The following is an 18,326-nucleotide window of genomic DNA, read 5'->3' on the forward strand; positions in this document are numbered from 1 at the left end:
GAGGCCGAGAGACAGGAGCGCCTTGAGATGAAACGACTAGAATTGGCAATCCTACAGTGTTCGCAGGCGCCTAGCGCAGCTTCTCCGACGATGCAGGTCAGCGGTATTAGAATTCGGGATCAACTGCCACCGTTCGTAGTAGGCGAGGACATGGCGAAGTATCTCGTCAAGTTTGAACACGTCTGTGAGCGAAATGCTTTGGAGCAGTCTCTTTGGGCGCGGAACCTGCTAGCTCTTCTTCCCGGCGAAGTGTCCGACGCGATAACTTGCTTGTCGAGGGAAGCGTTTGAGAGCTATGACGAGGTTAAGGAAGTGCTCTTGAGACGTTATAAGTTGTCACCCGAGGCTTTCAGGCAAAGGTTCCGGTATGCTAGAAAGGGGAATGAGTCACACGTTGACTTCGCGTTTCGTCTTAAAGCCGATTTGATTGAATGGCTCAAGGGTGAAGGTGTTTATGACGACCGCGATAAAGTGGTGGAATGCGTTGCATTGGAGCAATTCTACCGCTGCATCGAGGAGGATGTCAAACTTTGGCTGCAGGACAAACTTGGTGAAGTACAGCTAAACAAGGCAGCAGAGTTAGCTGAGGAGTATTATACTCGCCGAAAGTTGCATAGCAGGGCAGTGCGCGTTGAAAAGGATGAAAGAAAGGAGGGCTTTTCAAAGAAACCTGATCAACGGAAACCCGCTCCGCACCGTAATTTCAAAAAGGACCCGTCTCTTACGAAGTACACTGTAGAGGAAGGGAAAACAGAAGCGGAAAAATCGAGTGAGGTTTCTAAACAACGCACTGATACCACACGGGCGTTTGAATCACGGAAGCCACTAATCTGCTACAACTGCAAAAAGGAAGGGCACATCGCGATAAACTGTAAGCAAAAGTTTGCTTTTGCAACAATTAGAGAATCGGAAAAAAACATGCGGTTGTTGGAGCCGTATCTCCAAGAAATTAGGGTCAATGAGAAAACGTGCCGAGCACTTAGAGACTCAGCGGCAACCATGGACGTTGTCCATCCTTCATTGGTGTCTCCGGATGACTTCACAGGAGAATGCGCGTGGATCAGGCAAGTTGCCGAGGAGCAGAGTGTTCGCTTACCAATCGCCACCGTTGTCATTGAAGGCCCGTTCGGTAAGCTTTGCACCGAAGCGGCTGTGTCTGCCGCGCTGAATGGTCGTTTTTCTTATCTTTTCTCCAACAACTCGGAGCAGCTTCTCAAAGAGCAGGGCAAATCGTTCTTCCCCAACTTAGCGTGCATGGCTCCCACGCGATCGCAAGCGCGAAAGCTTTCGCGGAAGCTTGACTTGGTTCCATGCGGTGAACTCTCAAGTGACCTTGTCGGCGGGTCGACGGAACCCCAGAAAGGAAATTTTCCGCATGAGTCATGTGAGCAGTCACGCGAGCGGCCCGTCGCGGGAGCGGCCGGCGCGGTATGCGCTGGGGGAGACGATGTGGCGCCATTGAGTCAGAGCGAGAGGGTTGCAACGCTCTCGCCTGTAGCGGAAAGTTGGAGCGAGCTGCCGAGAGTTGATCGAGAGACGCTCATTCGAGGGCAGAGTGAGGATCTCTCGATTGAAGCGCTAGTGGAAAGCCAAATTGAAGCGCTTGTGGAAAGCCAGAAAAACGCGGCAAAAGTGCTGTCGAAGGAGCACTACGAGAAATCGGGGAAGAAGCGCGCTTTTGAAGTTGATAATCAGGTAATGCGGCTGCAGCCACCCAAAAGGAACAAGCTTGAGGTTGATTGGGAAGGGCCCGCCACAGTATTATCGAAGCCTTGCGATACAACTTATGAGGTGCAAGTAGGAAGGCGGCAGAACAAAATTTACAACTTGATGAAACCCAATGTTCAACATCAAGCGGTCGTAAATCAGCTGTTGAAGGCTTCAGAGGAAGAGGGAGCAGAAAATTTGAGTTCTAGTGAGGTGATCGAAGGGGGATCGAAAGTAATTTGGGAGCAGATAAACCTAGAGCCTAGCTTAAGTGAAGGAGGACCTGAGAAAGAGGACCTGAGAAAGATTGGTTCCGAGTTTGAAGACGTGTTTTCGGACCGCCCCAGAAACATGAGGGTGATCGAACACGATATCGAGCTAAGCGGTGAGGAGTCAATCAGTAGCAAGCCGTATCGTTGTTCCCCTGTGCAACGTCGCAAGTGTGAGCCGCTCTTGGTGCCGCATAGGTATCGTCGCCTAAAAGTGGCCGGTTACTGAGGTGGAGCATGTTGCTCCACAGCGCAACTTTGACGTTCGCTAAAGAAAAAAAAAAAGGGGAAAGGTAAACGCTAATGCAGGTGCATTGAGCAGTGCGTCCCAGCTAGTAACTTCTCAACCTTTCGGTTTCTCGCTGGCGATTCGGGGCAAAATTTTGACCTCATCACGACCTGGGCTGAGCGCTCTCGTTCAGAGTGATCTCAAGGGGCCAACTTTATGTGGTATTCTAATTCGTTACGTTGTTGTACGGGAAAAAAAAAATTGAGTTGTCATTTTAAGAGTCTTGTGTCCCACATGTGCCTCTTGATGTAGAGGGAACAAAATTCCGATAGACACGTAGATAGGTATATGTTGTACTATACTTTGTCTGGTGTTCTGTCGGGTGACCGAAGGCACTTGCGTGTGTCGTGTGTTGTCTGTTGTCGATCCGTTCTTGGCAAGTTGCAGAACCATCGACAAGTGCTGAAACCGAAGATGGTCAGAAGAGACGAGTGAAGCTGGTCAGCAAGTTGTGACGACGAGCCAGTGGAGCTAGGATCTGTCGTCAAAAATGGGATGTGTTCCCGGAACAGTTTGGAGCTGTATTCTCCCCATGGCCCTGGAGGCGAACCTGGAGGGACCTGGCGAACGAGCGCACCTGACATCCGAGCCCCGTGGAAGCAGCTCGTCTTTCCGGTGCATTGTCTGGCGGCGGGGGTGCTGTTATGCCAGCGAGTCCTCGTCAAACGTCCGTGCCTCGGAAAAAGGCAATCTGGGTCAAGGCCAGCCCGCAGTCTGCCTGGCGCGATCACCTCGACGGCGTGAACACGCGCGGCGCCCTCTGGCCCATGTGCAGTGAGTCAGCGGCGCACGTGACAGCGAGCCGGCGGCCGCGTGTCTGGTGGTCTGACGCATGGCGCGGCGGCCCCCATTGGCGGAATCTGCCCGGACGACCAGCGGCGCTTCTGATTGGACATTTTGGTTGGACCCGGTGTAAATAAAAGAAGCCCTGCGGCGCGTCGCGATCGGCGGTCCTATGTGAGAGGCGTCCCCGTGTCGGAGTGCCGACATGTGTGTGAGTCAGCGGTCTTAGGCGAAAGGCTGACCTATGTGTTAGAGAGGAGAGTTCGGCTCTTCGAGTCTCTGTCGGCCCCAGTGCCGAAATTGTAACGCCTCTGTAAATATGCTGTACATAAACCTTGTTTAACTCACCGTCGTCTCGTCCGCTCGTCTTATCAGCTCTGCGCAGAAGCAGTCGCGAGCTGATAAACATACGCTACCAAACGGCTGGTGACCTTCCCGGCGGAGTTGAAAGCAGTGGCGCCTGCGGGGCCGTGTTGGCGTCGCCGTCTTTCGTAACAGTGGTGGCTTCGGCGGGATTGGTCCGTCGTTCGCAACAAGGTGTGTCTTGGCAGCGGTTCTCCCATTGCAGCAGCAGCATTCTGCTTGCACTGCCACTTGGGCACAACGTTCGGTCGGACCTTTCATCAGTCGATGTCACATGATAATATGTGGCCATGGCTGCACAGTGCATTGCATCTACGTCAACAACATTGGACTTCAGAGCCCAGCCATAGTATCTCGACAATTTCTCTATGACATCACCTGTCAAGCGGCCTTTCTACTTAGTGTTTCGCAAGAACCTTTATGCTTTTGAACAAGATTGCGTAATGCGGTACTCATTTTTTTTTTTTTTTTTTTGAAATGGTTTATACAGTCCTCTTTTTGAACCTGTATGAAACCATAAACCATCGAGTTTTTAACAGCACGAAATGATCTACTGTCCCCATCACACAGCATCACTGTCTACCGCAAGCCGCGACGGGAAATTGAGCGCTCAAAGAGAGTGACAGCTGCCTCCACTTCCATGTGCCCTGATTTGCACTGTGTATTTTTCTGACAGATGTGAGTGGACTCCCAAACCAAGTAGTTTGGGTGCTCTTTAGATAGTGCGTGCTTGCAGCCGGCACAAAAATTTGACAGGACAACATTGTCAAAAACATAGCTAGTAAACAGCTCTATAACTCCCCCACCAATGTGCAACGGATGGCCTCTAGTTATCCATGTGCCATCATAACAGATGGCCACATTACCTGGGTTGTCAAAGCACAGATCTTGGTATAATGTTTTCACTGACATGGCGCAATCAGAGAGGGCCTTGTCTGCAGCTCTTGTTGCCGCAGGATTCAGTTTATATTTCAAATTACTCTGATAGCTTTTTATTTATTTATTTATTTATTGAAAATACCTTACAGGCCAGAAGGCATTGAGTAAGGGGGGTTACAGTGAAAAATCGCATGTAAATTTCAAAATAAAAACGGTACAATGTCGGTTAGTAATAACAAAAAAAAAAAAATTAACAAAGCAATAAGTCAGCAATACGTAAACATGGCGATGAAGTATATAAGAACACTCCGTGACATAAAAACCCTCGGAAAAGAAGTAAAAGAACGTCAAGATGAAATATTAAGGAAATGCGTCTGAACTTTTTGCCGAAACGTGTTGGGGTTGCTATCAGAGGCGATATCGTCGGGAAGATCATTCCACATGCGGATGGCTTGTGGTAGTGCGGATGTGTTGAACGCGTTCGTGTTTCCAAAAATGCGAGTGAAGCTGAGATGGTTATGTAATCTGCGTGACGTGTAGAGCGGGCGTTGAAGGTGCAACGACGATGTTTTGTTACTGTAGACGTACTTATGAAATAGGCATAACAAGGACACGTGACGACGAACATTTAATGCTTGGAGGGAATGATGGAGTTTAAGCTGAGTCACACTGGAATTGATGTCATAGTTTCTAGAAATGTAACGGGTGGCTCTGTTCTGGATTGTTTCCAGCATGTTAATTTGATACTGAGCGGAAGGGGACCAAACAGATGAGGCATATTCAAGTTGCGGGCGGACGAAAGTTAGGTAAGACATTTTGCGAATGTTAGTGGGACAACGACGAAGGTTTCGGCGTAAATACCCCAATGTTTTGGAGGCTTTTGCACAAACGTTAGTGATGTGATCAAACCAGGAAAGCCCTGGTGTAAGGTGGATGCCAAGATACTTGTAAGAAGTCGCCGTGGAGAGCCTGTCACATTGCATATGGTAAGTGAAGTTAGATATGACCTGTTTACGTCCAAAAGAAACAACTTTACACTTATTAGTATTCAACCTCATAAGCCAAGTGCTGCACCAGTTAGAAATAGTGTTCAGGTCATCTTGAAGGATGGAGTGATCGTTAGGACAGTTTATAGGTCTGTAGAGCATGCAGTCATCAGCGAAGATTCTGATATGCGATGATATGTTAGTTGGGAGGTCGTTGATGTAGATAAGAAAAAGTAATGGGCCAAGAACGCTCCCCTGTGGGACGCCAGAAGAGACATACGAAGAGGGAGAGGAAGAATTATTAACGATTGTGAACTGCTTGCGAAGTGACAGAAAATTGCGTAGCCAAGATAAAGTGAGGGAGTCTAATCGGAGGGCAGATAATTTTGAAATAAGGCGACAATGGGCGACACGATCGAATGCTTTGGCGAAATCAAGAAATATGCAATCAGTCTGTAGGCCATTATTTATGTTGTAATGAATGTCTGTAGTGAATTCTAGTAACTGTGTTTCGCATGACATGCCCTTTCTGAATCCGTGCTGGTTTGAAAAGAAGAATTTGTTAGTCTCGAGGTGACTGTATACGTGGGAGGCGATTATGTGTTCGAGGAGTTTGCAACATATGCATGTGAGCGAGATTGGGCGATAATTTTTAGGTGAGTTCTTATCTCCGGATTTAAAAATGGGTACTACTTTGGCTATTTTCCAGTCGTCTGGAAGTTTTCCAGACGATAGCGACTGTCGAAAAATGTGGTATAATGTAATGCTAGATATGGAAACAGTATTTTTAATTACCTTAGAGTTGATATCATCTATACCAGCTGATGAGGATGCCTTAATCTGTTTAATTCGACACGCGATACCCTCCACCGTAATTTCAATAGGCTGCATGTATTGGAAGTTGTAATCAGGGATATGTGGTACGTCAGAAGAATCTTCTTGGCTAAATACAGATGAAAAAAAGGTATTAAAAGTAGTGGAGCACTCGTAGTCTGAAAGCGGAATGTTGTTTTCATTAAGTAATGACAACTGGTTGGAACCGTGGTCAGGGGATATGAGGCGCCAGAATTTTTTTGGATTATTTTGCAGAAGAGAAGGTAGGTCGTTGTGAAAATATTTTTGTGTGGTGAAGTCCCCTATGAGCAATTCCCATTACAGAGAAGATGTCGTTTAGGGCTGCCTGGTCATTCCCTGTGCTTTGCACGGCACAAGACACGCGGATATTTACTTCAAATGCAGCGCATTTAGCCTGACTGGGTACCCTCCCAGAGCTCCACTCACTGTCAACAAGTCCACAGTTGCGGCACTCTGAAATCAGCTTCATCGCAAGTCCATATTCACGCTCACCTTTTGCAATAGAAATGGTCCCACTGCATGTCCGGCATTTAGCCGTTCTTTCAAGAAGCTTGTTTATTGAGGATAAGTTGACGATCACGTAGGTAGCCGCAGACGGGTCCGAGTCCTCGGATGCTGTCACGAGCGTTCGCAGCTTGCGCTCGCTCACCGAAGTTGCTGATAAGCTGCTGATCTTATCAGCACTCACTTTCTGGCGTTGCGCATGATCGGCGCTCATCAAAAAGATTGTGTCTTTCCTTATGCGCTGCCTATCGCCGACGTTGTTCGAGGCGGACGGAGAAACAGGCCGAGATGTCGGCGTTTCATCCGACGGATCGTGTTCCGTCACTGCGGCGTCCTGTACTAGGTGCGCGTCGGATATACCTGTGCCATTATCTCTTTTTGCCGTACATTTCTTGCGCTTTTTTCCAAACTTGTGAGCGGTGCGGAACCTGCGATACGACTTCGGCATGATGAAAGGTTCAAGCCAGGCTCAAAACGTGGCCGAGAGCGTAGGCCTAAGACACTTGCCCGGTGGCTGTGGCAGGCTTCGTCGGGCTGGTTCGGCGGCGTGCCGGAATGTGCAGACTTGAGAAACGTTTGCTCTAACTTCTCGCTAGCTCGCGCAGGTTCAGGAAGCCGATGAGAACAATGACATGTGAGCGAGATACACTCGCCGCTTCACGTGTGCTCTACTGCCGCACGCAGTAGACAGCTCGGGGAAACGCGGCCGAGAGCGTAGGCCTACCGCCCTGTCCCTGCGGCTTCGTCGAGCTCGTTCAACGCCGTACCAGTATACCGTCGAATGTAGAGAATATAAAGAGATGCTTGCTTTAGCTCACGCGAGTACAGGAAGCCGACGAGAACAAAGTGACATACACTCGCCGCTTCATGTGCGCTCCGCTGCCGCACGCTGCAGACAGCTCGGGAGGCCCGGTGAATAAGAAGGCGCGATTTAGTCACGTGTGCTTACCGCACCAATAGGCTCACGCGAGGGGGCCTTTTTTTTTATGCGGATTCATGGCGTGCATACTGAGTGGACAAAAACAAGCGCGGCAGGATATGAAAGAAAAAGGGCGGCTCTTTCGAATGCGACTAAGACGGCTGCTGTAGCAAGCATAGAACGGCAACACCGCGGCACTAAAAAAGCCCGTTTTTCACGCGTCCATCGCCAAAAATGCAGCTCACTAACGTCGCAGAAACTACTCTCATGGCTAAATTATCAACCTAGGATGCGCGAAAATTGGCGAGATCATGCAGCGATAGTGGGAGAATCCAAATATAGCATTTTCAAAAAAAAACTTAATTTTTGGCAATTTTAGGTCTCAAAGACCCGCTTCTCCCCTTAAGCAGTTGGTCAGGTAACACTGAAACCCGTCGAGCACAAGCATCGAAGGGAGCCCCAGCAGTGCTCCGGGCTGTTGACACCACACGGATTTTATCCCGTTAAGCACCTTGGATTCGTCGATCCACCCCTTGTCCTGGCAGCAGACAACAACAATTTTTGGGAACTTCTCCCCCTTGGCAGTGTCTTTCGTTTGAACACCACGTATCGTGAATACTCATCATCATCAGCCTGACTACGTCCACTGCAGGACAAAGGCCTCTCCCATGTTCCGCCAGTTAACCCGGTCCTGTGCTTGCTTCAGCCAATTTATACCCGCAAACTTCTTAATCTCATCTGCCCACCTAACCTTCTGTCTCCCCCTAACCCGGTTGCTTTCTCTGGGAATCCAGGTAGTTACCCTTAACGACCAGCGGTTATCCTGTGAATACTGTGAATACTCAGTAAACAGAAATCTGATAAATGAAACTTCTGCTTGAATAGAACAACTGCCTCTGACATGATTGGTTTCATCCCTGCATACTGCATCCCAGTTCACCTCTCAGTAAATGGAACTCCTGAACGGAACACATTTTCCCAGTCCCTTCACAGTCCCAGCGATAACTTTCCTTGGATAACTTTCCAGCAGCTGAGTACTGCCTGTGCGGTGCTAACACGGCGTAAAATCACAGGAGCAATATCGTGGCCATCATTATGGGCGCCAATTTGAAGCAAAGGCCACTTCGTGCGATCACTTTTATAATGAATGTTGACTGCCTTTGAGAAGTTCAACCGTAGCAGAGACTGAAAGCCAGCTTTGTCGCAGTATGAGTGTAATTAGCTGAAGTATTTTAAAATGTAAAGGCATCACTTCCAACCAGACGTTGATGCATTTGTCTCTGGGAAGTTCGAATCGATTTAAATAGTAAAATTGCAGTGCAAATCAAATCGAATAGCAAACCCTATTAAAAAAAAAAACATTTCAAAATTTCAATATTTACACACCCCTAGTTTATATTAGAGCTGTGTGAATAGCAAAATTTTGGGTGCGAAGCAAATTCGAACATTGAAGTGTAAGTGCGAATCGAATAGAATATTTTTCTAATACTTTGACACTGATGACACAAAAAGCCATGCTGCAGCTTTATAAAAATGAACAAAGCGAGGCTGTTTAAGGACATAAACAGCTTTTCAGTGAACGCTGCGTATGGCATCCTCCTTGCCATGTGAGCTATGCTTGGGTCACAGTCCACTGCAAGCCATTCCAATTAAAGCTCCCAACAAATTACTGCTGTCGCAGAATAATGATCCCCCCCCCCCCCTCCTCCAGTGCGGCCTCACCTGGCGGCAGTCACTGAACTGCGGGCAGGCCTGTGCCAGGGCCTCCTTGAAGGGAGCTGGCCGCAGGCACGAGTAGCTGCCGCTCCATACCTGGCGCAGCAGGTGCGCCAGCTGCGCGGTCAGGGAGTCTTCGTCCTCTCTCTCAGCTGCGTCCCCAGAGCGGGCCAGGAAGTAGGTGACCAGGCGGCCATTGCTCACCAGGCACTGGAGGCCCGCATTCATGAAGCACGTGTTTCCCAAGTTGCGCAGGCCGCACACTCCACGCACCGACGGAATGGCCTGCTCAGATGCCAACAGGCCTCCTGCAAGCCCCAGGACAGTCACTGGGTGGCCCACCTGGGAAGCTTCACACTAGACTAGAAAGACGTTGTGCCCATGATGGCCAGTGATGTACACTTAACTGGCAATTTTTCAGACGTTCCTGAAAATTACGGACACTTAAGCAGCAAAGCCTCATAGAAACAATATACAAGTGCATTCGAAGGTACAGACACTGAAACTGTTCAAGGTCTAACTTTGTCAAAGGCTTCTTGTGCGAATAGTGAATTTTAGGTTCGAAGGGAATAGTGATTTTTATCAAATAATTTCGAATCGAATCCGAATGGTATGTATGACATATAAAAAAAATGGAATATTTATGATGACCCAACTAACCTACACAATATTTCTTTTGAATTGAAATAGGGGCTCTATGCAAATGCCTTTTTTTTTTCTGTTCAAGAAAAGTCTAAACAACTTTGAGCAGTATTTTCGGTAGGATGCGAGTGATAACCTGTAAGATACTTCACATTTTAAAATTTATTATACTTGGAGCATATAAGCCATTATAACAAGCTTAATAAAATTAAGAGTCGATTTGAAGGTAATATGTTCCTTTAAAGGGGTCCTGCAACACTTTTTCAAGTAGCCAAGAGTCAGTAAACATGCTTGCTGCCTCACAAATTTACCACCACGAAGTTTCTAGAATTATTCCAGTACGAGCGGAGTTCCAAAAATTTGTTGCACGCTGCAACTGCATTCTCTCTTCTCATACCGACGAAATAGCTGGCAGTTAAGCAGGGGGGAATGTCACGGCGAAAGAAAACACGTCACACGCACCTCGTGAGCTTGAGCGCCTTTTTTTTATTTTTATTTTCTTGGAATAAACGGCTTTTCAGTGTTATCACACACGTACTCGTGGACAAGCGGCGGTCTCCTGTGGCGGTCTCCTGTGGCGGTCCTGGTAATGACGAGCGCGACATGCTCAAATCAGCCAATGGCTGTGACAAGTGATTTTTGAGCTTGTAGTGTCATTTACCAAGGAAAGAAAGCAACTTTTAGCTTTGAAAATTTATTGTGAATTACAGGCCATGTGCTGCGCTATAATATTTGCCTCGTGTATTCTCGGTAGCCTCGACTACCGATCGGCAGTGTTTTCTGATTATGTTCAATAAATGTTGCAGAGCTCCTTTAAGTTTGAAAGAAGCTTCACGGCAAAGCGAATTTTCCTTGAGTGGGTGTTTTCACGGCTTAGCAATCCTACATTGCAGTGTAACCACCTTTACAGGCAGTGACATGCAGATAAATATACACCTATTCGTTCGTTGCAAATACTTCGAAAATATTCTATAACTTAAATTCGAGTAAAAGCAAATTCGAATACTCAACTATTCGTTCTTATATTCGCACAAGCTTAGTTGTTCAGACAAAATATTGCGGCCAAAATAGCCTGCAGGATCACGTTCTGTGAACGTGCGTGTATCATCTGCAAAATATCAACAGCAAATATAGCTAGGAAAGCATTTCACATGTATTTTGAAGTTTGGATGTGCAATCGACACCCTTGGGCCATTTACAAGCTCAAAAGTGACCCTACTATGACCCTCCTACTTCCCCCACATCACTACGCTGCAATTAATACTGTGTTTGCTCCCGCAGACTCAATGGCTGCTCGTCAGTCTGCGGTCGCGGCGCACGCCTTGGAAGTATTGTGTTTAGTGACACTTATGCCCTGTTTACTGTGCCTTCTTGACGCAGACTGTGCGGAAGTGCATCACAGCTCAGTGTGCTCACGTGGTAGAGCATCGCCCACGCAAGGTGGCGATACTAGTTGCACCCAGCGACTCGTTTTTGGAGCTCTCTCAAACCAAAAATAATACTGGTTGATAATGAGGAGCTTGAAATCAATTATCTGTTGTGCACCTCAGCAAACAATGTGCCTGCTAACAGGCCCCCAACAACAGAATGCATCAAAAAAAAACACCAGATCAAAGTTTTTTTGTGTCAGCACGCCTTTAGGGTTGAAGAACCTTTTGCACGCACTAACCTATTAGAGTTATCATGCCTACATCTAGCCATCCCCGAATGGAATCCTCTTTCCAGTAACATAGCCAAAATAACTGACCACGCAGTATTTAAAAACGCTTTATATGGGTCGTTTGAGAAATTTACATGTTAGCCTATAAGCACTAACACTTACTTTTAACACGAAAAATTTCTATCCTAACCCAGTTGTCACGATGCCTGTATATGCAAGACAAATAATGTGCATTTATTTCTTGTATAATGAATGAAATGTAGTACGACAATGTCAGTTCAAAAGCAGTGTACTACTAAAAATTTCTATTTTTTCTTCAATGTTTTCTTTTTTTCTTACCCGTATTTGTTTCCCTGTTACACTTTTACAATTCTCATGAACTGTTATGCACCCCCCATGTAATGCCCCTAGGGCAAAAAAGTGAAAAATAATAATAATAACAAACAAAGTCACAAGCGCATTTGAACCCTGCAAGCACGAAGACTAGGCAAATCAGTGTACTACCCATCCTTCCCATGGTCACTGGATGATCACAGTGCTATCACCTTCTCGAACAGAACAAATTGTGCAAAACAACTTTTTTAACTGATGCGTGTTCTTCCGCTAGACTCTGTTCACCTGTACAGTGTTGCTGATGCAGTGCACAGAATAATAAAACATGAGGACCCATTCCCATTAAGCATCCCAGGCACTGCACGAGAGCTGCAGCAAACAAATGCTTCAATTTAGCAGTTGCCAGGACTGCCTTTGGTCGAAGACTCATAGAATTTAACGGGGCTCTCATTTGGAATGGCACACCGGCTGAAGTAGAACAGGCGAAAAATATTCCTGTGGCCATGAAGCACTTCATGATCAATCTTGAGTGTACATTTGTATAAGTAGGTATTTTGTATGCTGTTATTCCGTGTATAATTCCCCCCCCCCCCCCCCAAGTCATGTATTTCTCTTTTTTTTTTTTTTTCAAATATCTATCCAATCATGTTTTTGTCCCGGTCGAAACCGCGTACATAATTATAGGTATGTCGTAAAATTGGTCCTGTAACCAGCCGGCTAAGCTAGGAGACCAAACGAGTGTTTGCAATGTTTTTTGTCATGTTTATTTCAGATACAATAATAAAAAAAGAAAAGTCCCCAGTAATTAATTCTAGAAAACTCAATAAATCTTACAACAGAATCGAAAGTTGGCCTAGTTGGATATGCATGGTACAACTGTCGTTCAAGTGCACGAATAAAAACAAAAGAAGAGAGGACAAGCGCTTGTGCTCTTTTCTTTTGTGCTTATTTGTACGCTTGAACGACAGTTGTATCAATGGATCTTACAACCTTTTCTACAAGAGCCTGGGATGCTCACCCTTGGGCGTGTGGTCGTGGTGTGGTGCCAGGGGCGATGCGTCCTGCAGGCTGCTGAACAAGGGCGACAGCGGTCCCCCTTCCTCCTGGACAGGCCACAACGCAGTCTCCTCTTCGGGGAGGCCCATGTCCCCACGAACTACCTCCTCGGGCAGCTCGCCCCCACGCTCCGTCTCAGGCGACAGGGTGCTGCAAGAGGAACCCCCTCGTGTAAAAGTCACACAAACTCATAACACAGTGAGAGAAGGGAGAAAGTACTCAACGAAGCCCCTCTATTGTGGACATGAGTCAGCATTAGGTCTATTGAATACAACGCCTACATACTTCAAATGAAACACAAGTAGCAGCAACAACTACAAATCGTACAATGCGCACTGTCCAGTCATCACCACACACGTATGTAGCTCTCCGCTTTGGCAGCACTTCACATGTTCGCAGGGATACGACCAAATGGCACGCACCATACCATTTCTATCTAATGCTTACACTATTTGCACTCCATTTGACGCTGATAGTAAAAATGGCTGAAATGGACGAATTTCATCGCATTGCAGAGAAGTACAACAGAAAGTAATAATTGCAGTAAATATACAGTGAATTATTCTACATGATTCATGTCATGATGCACTAGCAGAATGAGAAAGTATACACATAGAAACAGTCCATACAGAAAATATAACTCCTACAAACTACTGCTACGTATAGTATTGCTTATGCCATTAAGCAGGGTGTCTACCCCAATTTGATATTTCTGAATTCCCTGACCTTTCCAGGCTTTCCATGATGATTAAAAGTGAATTCAATGACCGCGACGTCTGCTTGGAAAAATGTGCACCGGAAACAAAGCCTCGACAAGGTAAAAAAAATCAGGTGATCCGTATTCACCAGACGCACTCAGAATGTTCTGGGTGCATGCGACAAATGTGAAAAAATATGTATATCTGCCCGAAATCAAACACCCGAGCCAGGCAGCGAGCAAGTCAGCTGCTTGATGTTCGGAAGAACCACGAAGCAAGCGCACCAGTAACCACAGATGAAAGTTTGAACGAGACTGCGATAGTCCGACATCGCAGTCAAAGATGTTAGGAATCGTCGAAGTGGGGCCATCTCGCAGCATCCGAGCAAAATGAGGACACTGGAACCAGGCCGGTTCTGCAACTGGAGCATCATCTGGTTTACTATAATGGTTGTAGCCCACACCATTTAGGGTGTTGATTGGATTGAATTGAATTAGATCGACCTAAACTGCTGTATTTATTGACTCCACTATTTAGGGTGTGGATTGGATTAGATCTAATTCAACCTGGATTGCTGTATTTACTAATTATTTGCATTCCCACGTAATTTGCGCACCTCTAACATTTACTTTTTTGCAAAAAAAAAATAGTAACTACTACTCGCGTATTCTGTTTGCCTTGCCTTGACAACGAGTAACGACAACGTTGCAAGAACAGAGTCGTACTGCGAAATTTTTTCTTCTTTCTTTCTTTCTTTCTTTTTTTTCCAACGAGCACATGCATGTTTGTATTTTGTGTCTGTGGGCTTTGACACTTGAAGTGCAATGGACGTCCTCGAACGGCTGCAATGAAAGCTGGAGCCGGTTTTTTATAATGTCGCCGCTTGAATATATGGTAGAAAAAGGAATCTGTCAAGGTGCGACAGCTGCCTTGATTCCACAGATGAATCATGGATGTTCGCACATTACCTTGATTTATGTACTATTCTGCGGACGCCATGCTAAAAAATAATTGCAGATTCATTTGCACAGTCTCAAGAAACTGAAATAAGGAACTTAGCTGAAGTTACACAAGTGCTACGCTTGAAACACGAGCCACCAGCAATAAGTGCATAGCTGAGGGCGTTTGCTCTTGCATCCTCAATAAATAATAATGATCGCAAAGGACCACTACACTGTTGAGTTTATTGTCCTTTCGTCATGCTCACACGGCATCATACTTGTATGGGATTTTTTATCGCGTAACCGTGCCGTTATTGATTGTGGAAGATCGGAGCTTGAACTCTTCTCGTTTTACGACCAACCAACTAGCCGCATTCAGCCCACCGTACTCAAACTTGTCGTCAAAGAAGGCACTCAAATTCCTCCGACAGCAGCTGTGTTGCTCCCCGTGTTCTGTGACGGCATTAGGGACGAAGCTGCATTCTATGAACCATCAAGCCTCTTCCTTAGTCAAAGATCACTTCTTCTGCCTTATTCAACCCTCTCCATTTCTGAAGGAAACAGTGCTCTTTGCCTCATCAATCCCCTTCCGTATCCCGTCAAACTGTTTCAAGGTGAATCTCTTGGACACGTGCATGCCATTAATAAAGAACAAATTTTTACCATGGCGCCAGATTTTTCTGGTGACTACGACGCCATCAGTGCCCTCAACCCTTCCTATGTACCACCTTCCGAGCTTTTTGATTCATCGATCGCTGACGGACTATCTCCATCTGAACGCTCTGAGCTTCTTCAGCTGCTCTACCAGTTTCATGAATCCTTTGACGTTGCTCAACCTACCCTTGGCCGAACTCCCAGCTTTTTTTTACTGCATCGATACAGGTTCCAACGCGCCAGTACGACAGTGACCATACCGTATTTCTGCCACGGAACGTCGGGTTATCACCGAACAGGTTGACGATATGCTCAAGCGCGACGTTATCCGACCTTCTTAAAGTCCATAGGCATCACCTGTCGTTCTTGTTAAGAAGAAGGATGGTACAATTCGCTTCTACGTTGATTAAAGGCACTTAAATAAGATTACTCGCAAAGACGTATACCCTTTGCCCAGGATTGATGACGCCCTTGATTGCTTACAAGGTGCCGAGTTTTTTTCGTCGTTAGATTTGCGTTCGGGGTATTGGCAGGTGCTTTTAGCAGATGCCGATCGTCCAAAAACAGCCTTTGTGACACCGGACGGGCTATATGAGTTCAATGTCATGCCCTTCGGCCTCTGCAATGCGCCAGCCACATTCGAGCGCATAATGGACTCAGTTCTGCGGGGTTTGAAATGGAGCATATGCCTCTGCTGCTTCGACGATATCGTCGTCTTTGCACCCGATTTTGCAACACATCTTGTACGCCTGAAACATGTCCTCACGTGTCTGAAGAATGCGCAGCTCCAACTGAATCTAAAGAAATGCCACTTCGCTGCTCGGACGCTCACCACTCTCGGTTACGTGGTATCAAAGGATGGCGTTCTTCCCGACCCGGCTAAACTACGCGCTGTCGCTGAATTCCCCAAACCGACGACTGTAAAACAGTTACGCAGCTTCGTAGGATTGTGCTCCTACTTTCGTCGGTTTGTGTACAACTTTGCCTCCATAATTGCCCCTTTGACCAAACTTTTAAGCAGTGCCAACGACATTTCATCATGGTCTTCCGAGTGTAATCACGCATTTACCACTCTTCGCCGTCTCCTGACATCACCGCCTATATTGCGCCACAATGATCCCACGGCTGCAACTGAGATCCATAAAGACGCGAGCGGTGTCAGTCTCGGTGCAGTTCTCGCTCAACGCAAGCCTGGATGCCCTGAGTATGTCGTCGCCTACGCCAGCAGAACGCTAAACAAAGCTGAGGTAAACTACAGTGTTACCGAAAAAGAGTGCTTAGCCATACTTTGGGCGATTGTCAAGTTTCGCCCATACTTATATGGCCACACGTTTGCTGTAGTTACAGACCATCATGCCTTATGTTGGTTGTTGTAGCTGAAGGATCCATCAGGTCGCCTTGCTCTTTGGGCTCTGCGACTTCAAAAATATGACCTCCACGTCGTGCACCGTTCCGGCTGCCAACATACCAATGCTGATGCGCTCTTACGATCACCACTGTCCACTGAGGTTGCCTCTACATCTTCTATAGAACACGCGCTGTCCACTCTTGACATCGACACAGTGACCTCTGCACAGTGCGACGATCCATGGATAACTTCGCTTCTGGACGTCTTATCTGGGGTACCGACACTTCCCACCCCTCAAGCATTGCGACACCAGGCTTCGCACTTCACCATTCGAGGTGGCCTCTTGTACCGGCGCAATTACTCACTAGACGGCAGGAAGTGGCTGCTCGTTATTCCCCGAAAGCTGCGCTCTACTATCTGTACATCATTTCACTCCGACCCGCAATGCGCTCACGCCGGTGTCTTCAAGACCCACGATTGTTTAAAGAAGCGGTACTACTGGCATGAGATGTTTACTTTTGTTCGACAAATTATACGCAGCTGCCACGAGTGTCAGCGACGAAAACAGCCACCGAATGCAGGAGCAGTTCCACTACAGCCGCTTGCATGCCCTGATTGCCCATTCGATCGCGTCAAAATCGACCTTTATGGACCACTGCTATTGACCACAGCAGGTAACCGGTGGGCTATCGTTGCTGTAGATCACCTGACACGGTACGAAAAAACCGCTTCTCTTCCTACGACGACCGCTCAGGACGTCGCATCTTTCATCCTCCATCGATTTGTGTTGCGTCACGGCCCTCCTCGCGACCTCCTCAGTGACCGTGGCCGTGTATATCTATCCGACGCAATCCAAGCACTTCTCCGTCAGTGCCATATTGTACACAGGATGAGTACTACTTACCACCCTCAGACGAATGGCCTGACTGAGCTGTTTAATCGAACCCTGGGTGACATGCTAGTGACGCATGTGGCATCTGACCAAACGAACTGGGACCTGGTTCTTCCGTTTGCGACCTACGCGTACAACACAGTCCGGTGGTGACTTGGGTACCTACCGCTACCCAAGTCACCACCGGCTTTTCCCCATTCTTCCTTCTATACGGACATCAACCATCGCACACAATTGACACTTTGCTGCCATACGCACCAGATGTATCTGAGTGCACGACCATGTCTGAAACTGCCCATCACGCCGAAGAATGCCGCCAACTAGCGAAGCAGTTTACTACGGCTGACCAGCAATGCTAGAAAAAGGCCCGCAATGACGACCACCCTCCTGCCGCAAAGTTCGCCCTTGAACCCTTGTATGGCTGTTTGTACCACCCTGTGCACCTGGTTTGTCTACCAAGCTACATATGCTGAACAGGAGCGACGGACGCTTCTGACAATATACTCTCGCTGCTTACACCACCCATTTAGGCACACTTAAGTACGCTGTGCTTTTCTTATGGCTTTTATTGTAAACAAGGCTTTCTCCCATTTTGGTTGCCGAAACCTCAGTAAACTTTGGTTTCCATGGGTCGGTGTATCCTTTCACGCTTACACTACGAAGCAACAGTTATGCACTGTTTCTTTCTTTTTTTTACACGCCTTTTCAAGCAGTTCACTGTAGTTGCAATTGGATGAGGGACTTCTTAAGCTTGGATTAATGGTAATACTTATTTTTGTGATGGCCACACAAAACTTCTGTCAGTTTCCATGACCTGGCCAGGTTTTTCAAG

The 18,326-nt window shown here is 47.0% G+C and overlaps 1 protein-coding gene across 7 annotated transcripts in view; it reads right to left on the reverse strand.

The window, feature by feature from the left end:
• LOC119178743 (uncharacterized) overlaps positions 1 to 18,326 on the reverse strand; it is a 168,873-nt gene that overhangs the window by 128,250 nt on the left and 22,297 nt on the right. For all 7 annotated transcript variants that reach the window (XM_075875543.1, XM_075875630.1, XM_075875588.1 and 4 more), the window contains exons 3-4: positions 12,924 to 13,111; positions 9,277 to 9,578 (exon numbers count right to left, since the gene is read on the reverse strand). In XM_075875543.1, the coding sequence (XP_075731658.1) occupies positions 9,277 to 9,578; positions 12,924 to 13,111 (490 nt within the window). The remainder of the gene's footprint in view (positions 1 to 9,276; positions 9,579 to 12,923; positions 13,112 to 18,326) is intronic.

The sequence above is a fragment of the Rhipicephalus microplus genome, chromosome 1, assembly GCF_043290135.1.
Source record: "Rhipicephalus microplus isolate Deutch F79 chromosome 1, USDA_Rmic, whole genome shotgun sequence".
NCBI classification, from domain to species: Eukaryota; Metazoa; Arthropoda; class Arachnida; order Ixodida; family Ixodidae; genus Rhipicephalus; species Rhipicephalus microplus.